Source organism: Pelophylax lessonae (assembly GCF_965119305.1).
Source record: "Pelophylax lessonae genome assembly, chromosome: 4".
NCBI lineage: Eukaryota > Metazoa > Chordata > Amphibia > Anura > Ranidae > Pelophylax > Pelophylax lessonae.
The window spans coordinates 37,434,950-37,455,109 of record NC_138771.1 but is presented as its reverse complement, the minus strand read 5'-3'; the positions used below and the strand labels follow the sequence as shown (position 1 = coordinate 37,455,109).

At 39.8% G+C, this 20,160-nt stretch overlaps 1 protein-coding gene and 2 long non-coding RNA genes across 5 annotated transcripts in view; all 3 read right to left on the bottom strand.

Moving 5' to 3' along the window:
• The window catches only part of CHD2 (chromodomain helicase DNA binding protein 2), a 160,600-nt gene extending 156,548 nt beyond the window's left edge, over positions 1–4,052 (bottom strand). For all 3 annotated transcript variants that reach the window (XM_082254680.1, XM_082254681.1, XM_082254682.1), the window contains exon 1: positions 3,941–4,052. In XM_082254680.1, coding sequence (XP_082110806.1) covers positions 3,941–4,008 — 68 coding nt within the window. In that variant the 5' untranslated portion in view covers positions 4,009–4,052. The remainder of the gene's footprint in view (positions 1–3,940) is intronic.
• A 4,989-nt stretch (positions 4,053–9,041) lies between these two features.
• On the bottom strand, positions 9,042–19,606 carry LOC309553463. Its single transcript, XR_014225170.1, has 2 exons — positions 19,529–19,606; positions 9,042–9,345 (listed from the first exon to the last, which is right to left on the bottom strand). It is a non-coding gene; the product is annotated as an uncharacterized lncRNA (long non-coding RNA).
• LOC309555150 lies at positions 9,432–9,841 on the bottom strand. Its single transcript, XR_014225254.1, has 2 exons — positions 9,703–9,841; positions 9,432–9,520 (listed from the first exon to the last, which is right to left on the bottom strand). It is a non-coding gene; the product is annotated as an uncharacterized lncRNA (long non-coding RNA).
• Positions 19,607–20,160: the final 554 nt, after the last annotated feature.

Genomic DNA, 20,160 nt, shown 5'->3' with positions numbered 1-20,160 from the left:
AACCCCATACAGCTCAGCATCATGTCTTTATGTATATAGTGGATGAAAAGAAAAACAAGTATTTAACTTAATTGCTACTATTTTATCCAAGGCATTTTCCTAAAATGGCTGCCAGATACAAAATGTTCTTCAAGCAGAGAGTTCTCAAGGAAAAACGCAGCGCCCAGGGGTCTGGTTTTCCTTTTTTTGGAATTATTATAGGGCAGCAGACCATCTGAATCTGCTTGTCATTAAAAACGGTGACAGCTGTGCATTAAATCTGTTTTATAATGTGAATTTTTAAAAAGAATGCACCTCTTTTTTAACACAGCTTTTTACAAGAGCGTATGTATGTATGTATATATATATATATATATATATATATATATATATATATACACATATACATATATATACACACACATACACACACACACACAAAATATACATAGATCAATGATGTGCATACATGTATAAATGCATGTACATGCATTCTTAGATTGTAAACTAACAAGCAGGGCCCTTTGATTCCTGTAGCAAAAAGAATAGCAAAAGTAGGGAAGAAACCCAGGCGGTATTAGGCAAAGTCCCGGTTCACACTGAGGCGACCTATGAGGCGACCTGGTCGCCTCACAGGTCGCCTCCCATAGGGAAGCTGTGGACCCGTTCTAATAGGAGCGACACAAGTCGCTCCGACTTAGAAAAAGGGTCCGGAGCTTCTTTGGGGCGACCGCTATAGACTTCAATGTTATGAAGTCCGTGGCGGCCGCTCCGAGGTCGCGGCGCGGTGCGAAGTAGCGTCGCCCCTATGTGAACGGGGCCTTAAAAAAATGTAATTACTTTATTGAAAGTATAAAAAAATTCTGATTCCTACTGTATTAAAATTATATTTGTACCGTCTACCCTCAAGTTACCCGCTGCGTAAACTGTCGGCGCTATATAAATACTATATAATAATAATAAAGCCCCAATAGAGAAGGTAAATTATCAGCCATAATCTGCTGCACAATAATAAATTCCCTTTGGGATTAATAAAGTATTGTGAATCTAAACGTACATCTACTTCAACCATGATAAAAAATTGACCATTTGTGTCACATTAAGTCCCAGGGCTATATCCTTTTTTTTTCTTTGCATGTACTTTAACCATTAACTCTTTAGCTCCACCAAAACAAAGCTCAATCATGTGAGTAATATACTTTGTCCTTTGTACCGGACCCTCCAGGTTCACAAACCCCCAATAACCTCTATTCCAGATCACAGGTGATTTTTCTATTCCAGATCACAGGTGATTTTTCTATTCCAGATCACAGGTGATTTTTTCTATTCCAGATCACAGGTGATTTTTTCTATTCCAGATCACAGGTGATTTTTAGTAGAATCACATGTGATTGGAAGGTGTGAGTCTGAGAAAATGAGACACCACAGGAAGCAAACTACCACAAACACAAGGTTTGAGTGCAAAATAAAAAATCTAAATAGGTTGATGAAACTTCAAAAACTTTAACCTAGATTACCGGTTATTTAAAAATAAAAAAAAATAAATAAAAGCAAAACAACACTGTTTAATATCTTTTATTTAGTGAATATAAAATTCTAGATATTATAGGATCAACTATTCAGGAGAATATTTTCCAAACAAATACTTTCTTAAATAAACTAACAGCAAAGAATAAAAATATTTAGATAAATACACAAAACTAGTGGAATAACTTAGAATACGTCCAAAACACGTTAAGCTCTGAAAATGGTAGGTGGAAGTATGTATAAGTTTGCAGTATGTATGACATATGAAAATATATAATTTTTTATGTGATACCCATATACTTATAGTATATATTTCACAAAAAAAAAAAAAAAAAAAAAACACTAAATACCCACATACTGGCACTTTTTTGCCATGTACAGGACAACCTACTTTTTTTTATACCCATATACAGGGCACTCTTTTTTAAATACACATTACCTGGACATTTTTATACAAAAGCATCTATATTTTTCCTTTAAACCCCATATACCAGACACCCTCAATTTTTGTTTCTTTAAAATTAGTATACAAAGCATTTTTTTTTCTTTTAATAAGCATACAGTGGGCAAACTTTTTTTTTTTGTATCCATACATCAGAACACACTTAAAATTATTATTTTTTAAATACACATACACTTAGCACCCTTAGATAATTTTTAAAAACCCCATACAGTGGGCACCTTTAAACTATTATTTTTTTTTTTAAATACCCATACACAGGGCACCTTAAAAATGGTTTAAAAGGTGCCCAGTGTATGGGTATTTAAAAAAATATTTTAAAAGGTGCCCAGTGTATGGGTATTTTAAAAATAGTTTAAAGGTGCCCAGTGTATGGGTATTTAAAAAAATATTTTAAAAGGTGCCCAGTGTATGGGTATTTAAAAAATAGTTTAAAGGTGCCCAGTGTATGGGTATTTAAAAAAAATATTTTAAAAGGTGCCCAGTGTATGGGTATTTTAAAAAATAGTTTAAAGGTGTGCAGGCATTAAAAAAAAAAAAAAAAAAAAAAAAAAAAGTATTTAAGGGTGCCTAGTATTTGGGTGTTTAAGCAATCTTTTTTAATACCCATACACTGGGCACCTTTCAACTATTTTTTTTTAAATACCGGGCACCTTTAAACTATTTTTAAAAACCCATACATTGGGCACCTTAAATTAAATTGTTTAAAAGATGCCCAATGTATGGGTATTTAAAAAAAAAAAAAATGTTTAAAGGTGTGCAGGCATTTAAAAAAAAAAAAAAGTAGTATTAAAGGGTGCCTAGTATTTGGGTATTTAAACAATCGTTATTAATACCCATACACTGGGCATCTTTAAATTATTTTCTTAAATATCCTTACTCTGAACACCTTTAAAATATTTTATTTAATACCCATACACTGGGCCCCCCTTATATATATACACACACACACATATATATATATATATATATATATATATATATACATATATATATATATACATATACATACATACATACACACACATATATTTTTTTTTTTATTTTTTTTACCCATACACTTGACCCACTGAAATGTATTTTTTGAAATACCCACATGCTGTTTGGCATTTTTTTTTTCTATAATACTCATATAATGGACACCCTTAATGTGTCTGACATAAAATTAGCAATCTTGCACTAGAATATAAAAATAACTTATAATTGTAACAAATTATAACCACTGGTTAATGCTTTAAGTTTTAAAGTAGTAAAATAAGCAGCAAAATATCACAAGCAAACGTATCAATACCAGTAAGCAAATAATGTATCAATAAACAGCACATGTATATATACACGCCATTTATATAAACCTTGGTGTGATCTGGTAATTCAATAAAGCAAAAAAAAATAAAAAAAATTACAAATGTTAATAAAGTCATTAAAATGAGCAACTGAATGGACCATAAGGAAAAAGAAAGGGAAAAAAATGAGAGCATCTTGGTGACTATAGAGCAAAGACAGACCCTATTCGTCCCCAGAGAGCATCCGATGGATTAATTTGACATAATTTACACCGAGGCTTCATTGTGGCCTGGTGTGTGAAATAAAACTTCTGAAATTGTGAAGTGAACAAAAAATGGTGCAATGCAGTGGAGGCTAAAAAAGCACAAGGTCATATATGAAGAGGCATGAAAAAGGAGAAAAATGGGAGAAATTGATGGTAAAATAGTAGAAATGTAACCCGGGGGCTCAGTGTAAGAGTGTATCAGGGGCCCTTTCATATGCTTTCCAAGTTTCCCAAATTAGCTGGAAAAATTAGGGTGTGGCAATGGGAGAAGTCAAGGTCAGAGCTGGAGAGATAAAAAAAAAAAAAAAGAGAAAAAATGTGTAATAAAATATTGGGGTGTCCCTGGGAGGAAGTGGGGAGCAGGTCAGCTTGTGTGATCATCTATAGGACAGGAAAAGTTGTTGCAAAAGTTATAAATTTCCTACCTGGATACATTGCTGTGAGCAGATCCATCCTCCTCCTCCTCTCCGGATTTCTCTTTATTCCTCATCATCTTGAATCAGTTTATAGATCAGGTGTGGGGGATGGGAGGGTGGTCCAGGTATTTGCTGTCAAAGTTGAGAGAAAGGTGAGATCCCCCCTATGCTACAAAGTATCCCTTTGTATGGATCAGGGCTGATACAGACAATGTAAACCACCGAAGGGGACAAAGATAGGAAACCCCTTACCCAAAAAAAAGAAAAAAAAATTAAATGATGGGGGGGGGGGGGTCCAGGTATTTGCTGTCAAAAGTTGAAATACAGGTGAGATCCCCCCATGTAATAAAGTCTCCCTTTGCATGGATCAGGGCTGATACACAAAGCAAACCACCGAAGGGGACAAATATAGGAAACCCCTTACCCCAAAAAAATTTAATAAAGGGGGGGGTCCAGGTATTTGCTGTCAAAAGTTGAAATAAAGGTGAGATCTTCCTATGCTGCAAAGTATCCCTTTGCATGGATCATGGCTGATACAGACAATGCAAACCACCGAGGGGGACAACGATGGGGAACCCCTTACCCCAAAAAATGTAAATGATCAGGAGGGGGGGGGGGGGGGGTCCAGGTATTTGCTGTCAAAAGTTGAAATAAAGGTGAGATCCCCCCTATGCTACAAAGTATCCGTTTGCATGGATCAGGGCAGACATACATAATGCAAACCACCGAGGGGGACAAAGATGGGGAACCCCTTACCCAAAAAAATTTAAATGATCAGGGGGGCCCAGGTATTTGTTGTCAAAAGTTGAAAGAAAGGTGAGATCCCCCCATGCTACAAAGTATCCCTTTGCATGGATCAGGGCAGAGACACATAATGCAAACCACCGAGGGGGACAAAGATGGGGAACCCCTTACCCAAAAAAAATTTAAATGATCAGGGGGGGGGGGAGGAGGGGATCCAGGTATTTGCTGTCAAAAGTTGAAATAAAGGTGAGATCTCCCCATGCTACAAAGTCTCCCTTTGCATGGATCTCTGATCGGCTGGGACACACAAAGCACGCGACCGAGGGGGGAACAAAGACAGGGGAACCCCTTGACAAAAAAAAATATATATAATAATAATCAAGAGGGGGGATCCCCCAAATCACAACTTTAATGCCGGATGATACAGTCGGCCGGGCCGATGTAAAAGTTTGCTGCCTCGCCCCGGAAAAATAAATAGAACGATTGCGTCATCGGACATGAAAGTGGTCAAAACCCCCCGAAAATACCCCAAATCTTGCAAAAAAGGGGGATGGGAAGTGTGAAGGAGCTCACCTGTTCAATCCAGGGGAGGATCGGCTCCCGGAAGCATTGCAAATCCTATTAGCGGTAAATGCCGGAAAACGATGAAAAAATAGAAAAAAGGGTATAAAATCGGGTGCGATGGTGGATCTAGGGGTGCAGGGGGGTGGTAATGGGGTGCAGGGGAGGGAGAGAAGTCGAAGAAGCCGAGTCGGGCTGCGATCAGAGCAGACAAATATGGAGGTACGCCATGAAGCTGGGAAAACAACGAGCACACTCCTCGGCTCTCCCTCTCCGGATCGCCTACAAAAAGCTCCAAAATGCGCGGATTTCTGGGGTGCGGAGCTCCCCGAGGAGCAGAGGTGGGGTGCTGGGGGCCAGGGGGGGTCCCGGGAGGGGCCCAAAGTTCAGTAAAGTTGAGTAGAAGTGGAGAAGGGAATGCGGCGGAGCTGAGTGCGCTCTCTAAGGCACAGCCGCCATCTGTAGCTCCTTCCCAGCTCTGAGCTCTGCCTGTGATTGACACTCTCTACATTTACCCCACAACTCAGGTGATGTACTAAGACCCACCCACTTCCATATCCACCATCAGCAATGGGGTCACTGGGAAAAGGGGAATGGGGACACCATCAGAGATTGGGGAGACTTCAGTGTCCAAAGCTGGGGGGTGGTGAAGAAGAGGGGGACTGCACACCCTTTAGGAGCCAGACAGGGAAGACTCATTAATAGCCTTTGTCTTCATGAACATGCTGCAGTCCTGGAGATAAATCACTTCCTGTTTGGACAGGAAGTGGTTCTAAAAGTAAGCCATTTTGTGAAGATGGGTGTAAGATGGCTCCTGCCATAGACTGAAATGTTGACCCTCTTTATGGGAAGTAGTGTGGAGGGGCAGATGGGGCTGATAAAAGGATCATGTGACTACCTATAATTTAGTGTTGGAAACCATTACTTGAAAAACCAATGATTACTTCAATACCCTAGATAATTCATTTGACTGGGTGAAGTAATTCCTGCACCTCAACGGCGCCACTCTAGTGGTTGACACTGAAATCCATTGACAGCAACACCAGGATTAAGACACCATAGTGGCTGACCAAAGGTAACCAAACCCACCCATTGGCATCAGTGTGATGATCAGATGATCAATGTAACCAAACCCATCCATTGACATTGTGATCAGATGATCAATGTAACCAAACCCATCCATTGACATTGTGATCAGATGCCATAGTGGCTGACCAATGTTATGAACAGACGTTATAGAGGCTGATCAGCTGATCAACATAACCAAACCCATTCATTGACATCAGTGTGATCAGATGCCAGTGGCTGACCAAAGTAACCAAACCCATTCATTGACATCAGTGTGATCAGACGCTATAATGGCTGACCAATGCAACCAAACCCATTCATTGACATCAGTGTGATCAGATGCCAGTGGCTGACCAAAGTTGCCAAACCCATTTATTAACATCAGTGTGATGATCAGATGCCATTTGATGACCAACATAACCAAACCCATTCATTGATATCAGTATGATCAGACGCTATAGTAGCTGACCGATGGGATGATCAGACGCTATAATGGCTGACCAATGCAACCAAACCCATTCATTGATATCAGTGTGATGCTCAGATGCCAGTGGCTGACCAACATAACCAAACCCATTCATTGACATCAGTGTGATCAGATGCCAGTGGCTGACCAAAGTTGCCAAACCCATTTATTGACATCAGTGTGATGATCAGATGCCAGTTGATGACCAACATAACCAAACCCATTCATTGGCATCAGTGTGATGATCAGATGCCAGTTGATGACCAAACCCATTAATTGGCATCAGTGTGATGATCAGATGCCAGTTGATGACCAACATAACCAAACCCATTCATTGGCATCAGTGTGATCAGACGCTATAGTAGCTGACCGATGGGATGATCGGACGCTATAATGGTTGACCAATGTGAAGAAGAGACGTTATATAGGCTGATCAACGTAACCAATCCCATTCATTGACATCAGTGTGATCAGACGCTATAGTAGCTGACCGATGTGAAGATCAGACGCTATAATGGCTGATCAATAAGAGGAATTGACGTAAGAGGCTGACCAACGTAACCAAACCCATCCATTGGCATCAATGTGATGATTATTGTAACCAAGCCCATCCATTGACATTGTGATCAGATGCCATAGTGGCTGACCAACATAACCAAACCCATGCATTGACATCAGTGTGATCAGACACTATAGTAGCTGACCGATGTGATGATCAAACGCTATAATGGCCAACCAATGTGAAGAATAGACGTTCTAGAGGCTGATCAACGTAACCAAACCCATTCATTGACATCAGTGTGATGATCAGATGTCAGTGGCTGACCAACATAACCAAACCCATTCATTGACATCAGTGTGATGATCAGATGATCAATGTAACCAAGCCCATCCATTGACATTGTGATCAGATGCCATAGTGGCTGACCAACATAACCAAACCCATGCATTGACATCAGTGTGATCAGACACTATAGTAGCTGACCGATGTGATGATCAGACGCTATAATGGCCGACCAATGTGAAGAATAGACGTTCTAGAGGCTGATCAATGTAACCAAACCCATTCATTGACATCAGTGTGATAATCAGATGATCAATGTAACCAAACCCATTCATTGACATCAGTGTGATGATCAGATGATCAATGTAACCAAGCCCATCCATTGACATTGTGATCAGATGCCATAGTGGCTGACCAACATAACCAAACCCATGCATTGACATCAGTGTGATGATCAGACGCTATAGTAGCTGACCGATGTGATGATCAGACGCTATAATGGCTGATCAATAAGAGGAATTGACGTTAGAGGCTGACCAACGTAACCAAACCCATTCATTGACATCAGTGTGATGATCAGATGCCAGTGACTGACTGACAAAAATCAAACCAATGAGATGGTCAGACTCCATATTGACTGACCAACACAATCAAATCCATCCATTGAAAAATCAATGTGTGTGATCAGACACCATAGAGGCTGACCAACATAACCAAACCCATCCACTGAATCTATGGGATGACCAGACTCTATATTGGCTGACACACACATACACCCATTTGCTGAAATTAATGTAATGATCAGACAACATCATTGAGGCTGATCAATGCATCCATTGAAATCAATGTGATGATCAGACGCCATAGTGGCTAACCAACATAACCAAACCCATTCAATTACATTTCTGAGATGATCAGACCCTGTAGAGGCTCACTGACATAAATGAAACCCAGCCATAATGTGATGGACAGCCCCTCCCCAGTTATTTTTTTTACCCAAGAATGTTAAAAAAAAAGAGATAAAATTGGTGGCTAAAGAAACTGGTTTTGCCATTGCCAACATGCAATTTATACCAATAACTACACAAAAACCCCAAAGCTTTTGGTTTAAGAATTAGGTCACCATTTTGTAGGGGTAAACATTGGAAGTACATCTGGATTATTTTAGGGCAAGGGTTATATTATGTATATACTCTGGGGGGGGGGGGGGGGGGTACTAGAAACCAAAGTATGCAGGCAAGCAGTGAAATGGGTGCCATCTCATTTAGGGATGTTTAATAGAAGTGTCTGAAGTATCATATGAAAGTTTGAGATGGTCAGCGACAACCACAAGGAACCCTACTATATTACTTTTAAGCAATGGCCATCATTTCAGAGCAGTGTTTAGTATATTACCACCTACATTCTTATACATTTCCAATCAAATAATTTTGCGGGTTCTACAAGCAATTTGCACACTTTCGATTTTCAACAAAATGGAGACAAGCTGTTCTTAAACAAATGTTTCCTTTATTGAAGAGTGACAATGTGCATCATCAAAATAGTACAAAAATGTAAATGCAGTTTGTGATTAGCATTCAAAAAGTTTCCAGAAATCATACAAACAGGTCATAGTAAATACATTTCAAGTCAATATCAACGTTTCAGAAGTGAAGTCCATTTTCAGTATGTTCTTGAATTGGAAAGCCTAAGAGTTCATTCCAGTCCATAAAGCTTCAAGCAATTCACATAACAGCGACCATCTTTGACTTCTCAGTGAATTCCACTCCCAATTGCCCAGGAACTTTGAGTCTTAGAAAAATCAAAAGAGAAAATCTATTGGAATGGGCATCTTTTGAATAAATATTAGATCAGCTTTTATTTAAAAAAAAAAAATAAAATAAAGCATTAATTTCAACCCCATTCCATGGTTCTAACCCATCTGATCTCAACCCAATTCCATGGCTCCATGTCAGGGATTCTCAAACTACGGCCCTCCAGCTGTTGTGAAATACACATCCCATGAGGCATTGTAAAACTCCAACATTCACACACATGACTAGGCATGACGGGAATTGTAGTTCCTGAACAACTGGAGGGCCATAGTTTGAAGACCCCTGCTCTACGCCTTTATCCCATAGAGTCTCAACCCAACTCCATGGTTTTAACTCATCTGTTATCTCAGCTCTATTCCATGGTTCTAACCCATCTTTGATTTCAACCCCATACAGTGGGGTTTAAACCCATTTGGTCATTATTGATGATGTTCATCATAACCACTTGTTTCCAAGTCTCAGAGCAAACCAAGAATTAAAGAGGAGCTATTTTTCCTTTTTTTTTTTTTAAACTAAAAAAATAATTTCTAGTACTCAAGGGAATAATATTTCAAGTTGTCCACATCTGCACAGCTACCTTCCTCAAAAAAAAAAAAAAAAAAAAGTCATGACTGCATTTGAAGGGGCACTATAACCCGAGGAGTATAGGATCTCAACATTATGTCAGAAGACAAGTCACACCTTTTGGTCAGAAGTGTAGACTGAATACAGCCACATATTGGACCACATCTACAAACTGCAATCTACTCTTACCAGGCTCTTTGGTATCGCTAGGAACATTGGGGATGGCACAATCTCACTGTATTATCAGCTTGAAATGAGCTCACTTTTCCTACAAACTAGGATCAAATGATTATCAGCAATGCCAATTTATCGGGGGCCAATATGCACATTCCCCAATATATCGGAATTGGCCCCCGAGGTTACCGATATTTCGGGAAAGTACTTGTACCAGAGTGATGCCTGCAGCTAGAGGCATCAACCCGGTACCGGCGTCCATAGCCGACGGTCGGCTGTCTTGTAATGACAACCAAACAAGCAGCTCGGCTGTCACTACAAGGAGCGGGAGGGGACGTCATCTTAACTGCACGGCCGCTGAAGAGAAGACCCGATCAAAGACGCATTCGGCTCTGATCGGGTCTCCATGTAAAAAACCCGGAAGTGATGTCATGACATCACTTCCAGGTACTCAGCGGCAAATTGAAAAAAAAATGCAAGCATTCAAAACAGCCAAACTGGCCGTTTTGAATGCTTTAAGACCCCCAGATCCCTCCACAATAGTACCTGTGGAAAATAAAATTTAATTTTAAATGTCCGAAAATATCGGCCAATAGCGATATCCGATGACCAAAATATCGGTATCGGCACTAAAGAAAAAAAAAATATATATCGGTCGATTATTACAAACCCATTTAAAATAAAGATGGGCATGAGTTTTCTTCTATGCTATATTAAACTGAAAGCCCGTCAGAACTGTCATGGTATGAAAAAAAACACCCCAAAAAAAATTCCTTTACTTTTTGATGCAATTAGGGAGCAGGATGAAAGCCATAGTGCCTGCAGCTACCAACCTCAAATGGATATAAAAGCTGGAAATGATGAAAATAAGCAATCACAAGACCGCTCTAGTTTAGGCATAACCAGACACATTCCACCTATATGTGGAATAAATTACAAAAATGGCTGCAAAAGCTTTGGAGGGGCCTTACATTTACTTTCTGGGAGGGAACCTGCCTCTTAAGGCTGGTCATCACAGGAAAATATTTAAATGAAAGCATGTTACAGATATATGCGTCTCTCTCTCAAGGGATGGCGTCTCTCTCTCTCAAGGGATGGCGCTCCAAACTATTATGAGACCACAATTTAAGGAGAACGGTCACAAGAGAATAATGGTGGCTTGCATTGATAAGCTCCCCTTTTGAGAATGCCATTTAACCTAGTGGTCATTCTGATGCTTTTGATTTATTGTGGCCTGAATCGCTGACCCAGAACAAGGGGAAGAGAGGAAAAAAAAAAAAAAAAAATTACAGCATGCTTGTTCTGGGGTTGTGCGACCTAAAAGCACCTTAATCAGCCAGGAAACCAGAATTTCCTACTTTTGCAGGTCACATTAATGTGTTTGAAGTGGATTGCTGCTCAAAAGTGGTCTACCTAATGGTTTTTGAAATATGGACATAAATCAGAGTGGGTTAGAACCATTCAGTGAGGCCTACATACACATGAACACCAGCATAGCATCCCGCTTCACAATGCACCGGCTGTTACTGCCATAAAAGCCTTCCACCACCCCCATGAAGAATAGATCGGGGAAAGGTTCTCCTTTTTATTTAAAGTCCAGATGTTATTCATTAGGGCAGCAGAACAAATTGCAACACTGGAGCCAAGGACTTCTTAAAATCATTTTAGATAACCAAGGACATTTTCATTGTTCTTGAACAGAAATATCAGTTTAGCACAAAAACATTCATTCTGAATAGGAACATTTGATTGAACAATGAGCATATGGCATGAATGACGTGGTGTTATAATCAATCAATAACCAGATTCAGGATTTTTAGGTGTCAGACCGAACAATCTCTTATCTATCTCAATCAGAAGACAAGTACAAAAAAAAAAAAAAAAAAAAAGGAAGGGGGACACAACAGGGATCTTCAGTTTTTTACAGCAATCATGCAGCAGTCAGCTTCAACAACAAATTTCATGTTTGATCATTTCTCTTACATGACAAGGGCTCAACAAAGAAAAAAAAAAAAAAAAAAAAAGGCCACCAGGACAAAGAAATCTCACCTTCAGGATACTCAAAACCTGAAAGGGGTTCTAACCCCTCTATACTATACTAACCAAAGCAAAAGTTGGCTACAGATACAATACACCACAGGTGTTTAACCTGTGGCCCCCCCCCCCCCCAGCTATTTCAGAACTAAAACATATACGGCACATCTTGAAATCTTTAATAAAAATGAACTTTGCCATAATCCCTCACATATCAAAGTGCCAGAACTGAACCAGATCGTACCATTTTAACATGTCCCAGGTTAGAGTCACACCTAAGGTTCTGTTACGTTCGGGCAGCCCATCCATTATAGACTGCCAACACACCAACAGGTACATACAGGTACATACACAGGAACTTTTTTTTTTTGGCACAATGCAGTGTACCACAACATGTGATGTGTATAGTGGTGCACTGAGGTGTGTGCAGTTCTATTTTCATTAGTGTGCCATTCACAATTAATGACACAACTAAGGGTACGTGCATTGGCATGCATGATACATATTAGTGAAACACAAGGGTGAATAGGCCTTAAGGCATTGGTATTTTAGCAGGCTTCCAGGATTAAGAAAAACATACAAAATGGCAATTTGGCAGGTTAAAGGCAGCAGATGGACATGGAAGCCAAAGACAATAGTCCAGTCCTCCTCGATCTATATGGTGGCGTAGGAAGTGAAAAACATTTGCAATTATGTAGACATCTAAGTTCCTGTGTATTTAAGCCAAATACTTATATAGGTTTGGACAAAGTTCTGCTTTAAAGGGGACATTTCATGTAAAAAATAGGTTTTGGATTGGCGTGGTTGCTGGCATGTTCATCTAAAATCAGCCTCAACCTTTTCACCACAAAATGTTCCAGTTTCAGGGACTCCCTGCTAAAAATTTCTATCATGGTCACTGGGAAGCCTTACCCCCTTTATATATATAGCTAAAATCATAAATCGTGTCAGTGAGAACTTATCTGAGAGGCAGAAAGGGCTCATTGCTCAAGGAGTCACTGGAAACCTCTGGAGGAACCCTGATCCACATGTTGATCTTGGCTTCCTGTTCCAGTGTGGCTCACAGTGCAAAGATGCGCACAATATTTCCTAGTTCTGGTCGATATGGGCATTACAAAAGCAAAAAAAAATTATGGGGGGGGGGGGGGGGGTCACCCAACTCAAAATTGAATTTTCATTACTGCTTAGTTCAGAGTGTTTTACAGTACTATGACTGCCTGGAAGTGTTGCTAATAACAAACACACATATATATATATATATATATATATATATATATATATATATATATATATATGTGTGTGTAACATGGGTAAAAGGGGAGTTTTTAGTTAATGAAATACAAAAAAAAAAAAAAAACTATAAAGGTCCTTATGCCAATGGATTCTTGGTTACCAGACCAAATACTTGTATAAAAATGGGTATATAGTTTAAATTTGATGAAAAAAGGAGAACACACACATTGAGTGATCCATCTTTAAGAGAGGGAAATTTGTTACACTCATTTTGAAATACCAGTCAGAGCTGAGAAATCTCTCAAAATGAGATTTAACAGTTGAGATACCATTGGCCAACTGCTGCTTTGGGTTGAATTAATTGCCCTTCAAGTCCTATGCATCTCCAAAGTGTCAATGTTCTCAAACTATTATGGGGACCATTAAGCCAAACAGAGAAATAGCCATACCAGTTTTAAAGCACTACACCCAAGAATGCCTTCTACATAGGAGAAACCTTTTCTGAGAGAAACATGAAGGCTGCCATTGCTTTTCATTCTACAAAAGCTAGCTGCCTGTCATGTAATCCAGCTGGCCTTAATACTGCGAGTCACTGACCCAGAACAAAACAAATTGTCTGAGGTCACCAACACCAAGCATATTGAAGCCAAGGGGTTCAGTATTAAAAAATAAAACCTGGTAACAAGCATTTTCAAATAGATGCTGGCAATGGCATTCTTGGGGAGACAGGTTTACAAACAAAAATAAATACACATCTGAAAATGTTTGCACAATTATTATTGCACTGAATTAATGGCTCCAAAAGTTTAAGTTATTGACCTGGAACTAGAAGGTGGATAAGAACTAAATTCCCCTGACTTTTTGATGTATATGCTTGTTCCATGTCACCAACATAGAAAGACCTAAAGCCATCTAACAGGAATTTAGTAGGTCCACCATGGCAGCTTCCATATTTCTCTCTCACTAAAGTTTTCCTCTATTGCCTCTGTACCACCTTCCTGCCTTCTTGGGTATGTAGTTGGATTTACACAAAAAACTTTGAGGTCTCATTCACATGGACAGCAGCAATAGACTTAAGATTGCATATGCTGCAGCTGAGGATGCTCAACCTGTACCAAGCAATGACAGGCTAACAGGAACTGCAGCTGTCACCGATCTTCACATGTATCCATACATTGAGAGGTAACCTGCTGTTGGGGGCAAATGTGCCTGGACAGATTTGTACCAGACATCCTCCCCTAAAACAGCAGGTAACTACTCAATGAGTGGATACATGCGAAGATGGGAGGACAGCTGCAGCTCCTGTCAGCCTGTCATTGCTTAGTAAAGGCTGAGTATCCGCAGAGGTTTCCAACTGTCAGTCCAGCCCCAGTATATGCCATCTCCTGCCGCTGTCCATGCCTATTGATCCGTGTGTGAATGGGGGCCACACATTATCATTGTAGTTAGGGAAATTCTTGATAACTATATTATGTGAGATAGTTCATATAAGAAAAAAAAAGTAAACAAGGTTTGCAGCTCGAAAAATCCAACAGAATTTAAAAAAAACATTGGGACACATTTAGAACATAAAATATTGCGATTGGCCTGACTTCTATTAAGTGGAACATGTCAGGATGAAGATCTGTGAGCTGCCATTGCAGACCTAACAAAAACAAAACGGTACAAGCTTCAAGGCAATGAGAGTCACACCAAGAATGCAGCTCAGGTGTTCAGTCATCACTGGCTGCCAAACTGATCAAAATATCAGCAATGCAAGCATAAGAGCCCTAGAGCTTGTACCTACACTGAACAAATTTATAGACGCAACATTTGTTTTTGCGCCCATTTTCCATGAGCTGAAATCAAAAGAGCTAAGACTTTTTTGTACACTATAAGCCTATTTCTCTCAAATATTGTTCACAAATCTGTTAGTGAGCACTTCTCCTTTGCCGAGATAATCCATCCACCTCACAGGTGTGGCATATTAAGATGCTGATTAGACAGCCTGATTATTGCACAGGTGTGCCTTAGGCTGGCCACAATAAAAGGCCACTCTAAAATGTGCAGTTTTATCACACAGCACAATGCCACAGATGTCGCAAGGTTTGGGGAGCGTGCAATTGGCATGCTGACTGCAGGAATTTCCACCAGAGTCCATGAATTGAATGTTCATTTCTCTACCATAATGTCCACCAGAGTCCATGAATTGAATGTTCATTTCTCTACCATAAGTCGTCTCCAAAAAAGGCGTTTCAGAAAATTTGGCAATAAATCCAACTGGCCTCACAACCGCAGACCACATGTGACAACACCAGCCCAGGACCTCCACATGCAGCATCTTCACCTCCAAGATGGTCTGAGAACAGCCACCGGGACAGCTGCTGCAACAATCGGTTTGCATAACCAAACAATTTCTGCACAAACTGTCAGAAACCGTGTCAGGGAAGCTCATCTGTCCTCCTCATCATCAGCGTCTCGACCTGACTGCAGTTCATCATCGTTACCGACTTGAGTGGGCAAATGCTCACATTCGATGGTGTCTGGCACTTTGGAGAGGTGTTCTCTTCACAGATGAATCCCAGTTTTCAATGTACAGGGCAGATGGCAGACAGCGTGTATGGCATTGTGTAGGTGAGCTGTTTGCTGATGTCAACGTTGTGGATGGAGTGGCCCATGGTGGTGGTGGGGTTATGGTATGGGCAGGCATATGTTATGGACAACGAACACATGTGCATCTTATTGATGGCATTTTGAATGCACAGAGATACTGTGACAAGATCTTGAGGCCCATTGTTTTGCCATTCATCCACGACCATCACCTCATGTTGCAGCATGATAATGCTCAGCCGCATGTTGCAAGGATCTGTACACAATTCCTGGAAGCTGAAAACATCCCAGTTCTTGCATGGGCAGCATACTCATCGGACATGTCACCCATTGAGCATGTTTGAAATGCTTTGGATTGGCGTATACGACAGTGTTCCAGGTCCTGCCAATATCCAGCAACTTCGCACAGCCATTGAAAAGGAGTGGACTAACATTCCACAGGCCACAATCAACCACCTGATCAACTCTATGCAAAGAAGATGTGTTGCACTGCGTGACGCAAATGGTGGTCACACCAGATACTGACTGGTTTTCATACCCCCCAATACAGTAAAACTGCACATTTTAGAGTGGCTTTTATTGTGGCCACACCTGTGCAATAATCATGCTGTCTAATCAGCATCTTGATATGCAACATCTGTGAGGTGGATGGAATTTGGCAAGGAGCAGGGCTCACCAACACAATTTTAGCCAGATTTGTGAATATTATTTGAGAGAAATAGGCCTTTTGTGTACATAGGAAAAAAAAAAAAAAAAAGTCTGAGATCTTTAAGTTTAGCTCATAAAAAATGGGGGCAAACACAAAAGCGTTGCGTTTATAATTTTGTTCAGTGTAAAAACCAAGTTGCCAAAAGAATTCTACACATTTCCATCCTGACAGGTCACTTTAGAAGCTACTCCGGGACAAGCAAACAAAAAAAAAAAAAAAAAAAGAAGAAGTTTAGGGTGGTATAAGAAGAGTATATGTATCTTGCTTCAAAAGACCGCCTCACCAAAAAAAGTGAATTTTCTGATTAAAGACCTGCGGGCCCTGGAGGAGGAAGCACTCAAAGAGCGATATAGGGCAAGGATCACAGAGCAAGGTCTACTCCTCAGCCCTCCAAACTGATTTTCACCTTTCTATACAATCACATATTCAAACAGGATCCAGACAAGAAATACAGGGGCAGGAAGTTAAACTATGGAACCTGGCAAAACCCAAAAAAGGGGGGAAAAAAATACATTAAAAAACACACCACATTAAACTTCTGCTACTTGTATGCATGAACACCACTGCTGCAATATTCCAGAAACACAAAATACTTTTAGATGCGTCATACAGCTTCACATACTGCTAAAATGGGCTTGAATAATAATGGTTTGAATATATAATTAATTTGCATATTAACAAAATACCAAGCAAAAATACAAACAAAAAAAAAAGCAAAAATTAGAGGATAAAAGGCACAAAACGTAAAAGACACCCATTTTGTACTGCAGGAAAGCTGTGAAACCACACACTATATGAAACTTGTTTTCTAAAGACATATTCAAACCATCTCAAAATGTAATTTGATCCACTGGTCACAGAGTAGAGAGTAAATATTAGGATGCCATCCATTTGGCATAGGCAGCCATGGCAGACGTTTGCTACCAGTAAAGCTCACAATACTCCTCTGGTCAGAGACTAGGTGCGTTCAAAACATTTTGCTTGAATTTACAGATTCAAGAAGCACCTTATAGGTTTAGTTGTATGTGCAAGAACCATCTCCATGAAATGAGACGGCAAGGTATCCATACCCAGGCTTTGTCAACATATTAAACCTAATTTAGGCTTGAGTAACCAAAAATTTGAATTTTGGATGAAAAAATAATGGTGAATGTAAAAAAAAAAAAAAAATAAAATAATAATAATTATTATGACCATTAGTGAATAATACTACAAGATGGGAGTATTAGTATGTAAAGGTAATTTTTCCTGGGAATTTCCCTTAAATACAGTCATGTCCAGAAAAATGAAGACTTAACATGTAGTTTTGCCATTACTTCCATGGTATATAAAAAATGTTTGATTAAAATAAATAATTTATATGCCTTTAAAAAGTCTGACACATCAGAAGAAAATAGACTAAAGGCCCATTCACACTTGTGGGTTGGTTAATGCATGACAATGACCTGCTTCAAAGGGCAGCGAATCGCAGTGCCATTTATTGAGAATGACGCCCCTCTGCAATGTGCAGTAGAAACCAATGCACCAGGCAGGCATTCTATTGTGCATTATGGTGGGCTGCTTTGTTAAAGGGTCATGTACATTTTCATCTGCTGTGGTGCATTGGCAGCCCACAAACGAAATACCTAAAGCTGAACTCCAGATTTAAAAAAAATAAATAAAATCTAAAAATAATAACTCACTAAAATATAATTTTTCAATGTCCAGAAATTTGAAAATCTACTGTGTGCACCAAATCCTCTGCTAACCTGGATTTAAAATGTGGTATTGACATCATCGTGCTATACAAATTCTGTGGGAGGGACCCAGCATGCACACCCACTACGGGCTGCTTGCAGAAAGCTACAAGAGGGTAGAGATAGACCAATCTCCCTGTATAAGGAGAGAGCAGCAGTGACCAGTCTTTATTACAGGAAGTTCCTGCACAGAGGTAAAGTCCCACACTGGATACACTGCAAACATACCGCAGAATGAATGTATGTGATTGAATGTATTTATTAGTATGACCGGAAATGTATTGTAATGTAGTGTATTTATGCGCTGCGTCGCAGTACAGGGGAGAATGTACCCCGACAAAAGTATTGTTTTTTGTATATCTTTTATGCAAATAAAGATTACATTTTCAACTGGATACACTGCAAAGTTCTGGAAGAAATACACAAAAGCCCACCAAGATTCAAAGGAAGAATACATGTGACTCACATGTATTTGGGCAACGCTTGCTTAACCTGCAGTTCAGCTTTAGGTGTGGGCTGACCCTAAAACAAAAATTTTAACACTAAACCTAATAAGCTTACAAAAATGTTAAAAATAATGTTCATAGTCTCTCAGGACTTCACATACTAAAGAGCACATTTCAAACAAACATTTTGTTCACACATCAGATATTGTCACGACTGGGAAAGTGAAATATTTCCTCTTTATATGAAGAGCAGACTGGGCTGAAAGTGGCCGGAAATTGTTGCAAGATTCTTTGCATACATTAGGTGGGGGTGGGGGGGCTTAAGAGAATAAAGGTTGGACGGCATTGTGGGTGTGACCCAAGTTAAGCCTCTCAATGTCACCAAATTTAGAACAATCCTAGACCTTAAGCAGCGTCCATGTTGTGGCTTCCATGATAATGCAAGCCATGACTCAACAACCAATTGCTGCCAGGAAACATGTACAGAATGTGGAATTATGTGGCTGCACTTCCTTTAAAAACCAATAGAGACACAAAATAGCCTAAACTACTAACTGTGCCAGTTTTACCATCTTTAGCTACTCATTTTACAGAAGCAAATAAGACTTCACAAGCGCTGTAGTCAAAACTAGAAACATTTTAGAATTAAATACACAAAAATATTACACAACTTACCATTGAATGTTTCAAGCAGGTTACCTGGCCTGTAAAAAGCAAAGATAGATTTGTAATCATTTTCAATAATCCTACGACCTGAGCAAATCAGTAGGGTGCCAATTCATTTCATTACACAATCACTTAAGAGCCCATTCAGACTAGCGCGACTTGTCAGCCTGACAAGTCGCTCTCGGTCGCGGTCCATTGAGTAGTACAGGACCCGTTCTAGTAGGAGCGACAAGTCGCTCCGACTTAGAAAAAGGGTCCTGTACTACTTTGGGGCGACCTCGGAGCGACTTGCATAGACTTCCATTATGTGAAGTCCCTGCAAGTCGCTCCGAAGTCGTGGTGCACGGGACTGACAAGGCGCTTCCCCAAGTCGTGCAGAGTTGTGTCGCGCTAGTCTGAATGGGCTCTTAAATAGCACCTCTTTCATAAAGATACATTGTTTGAACGCATTTGAAACATTAAGAAAAAAACGTGAATATATATTACCACCATGCTAAGGTTAATTGATACACAGAAAGAAATAAAAAATATTGACATACAGGGCTCCAATTCACATCACGTGAAATAATGCTGCAGTACTCAAGTAAATAAAAACTTTGCCAAAATAGGTGGTCCTCAATGTAGAGTTGCTCCAGGTCATG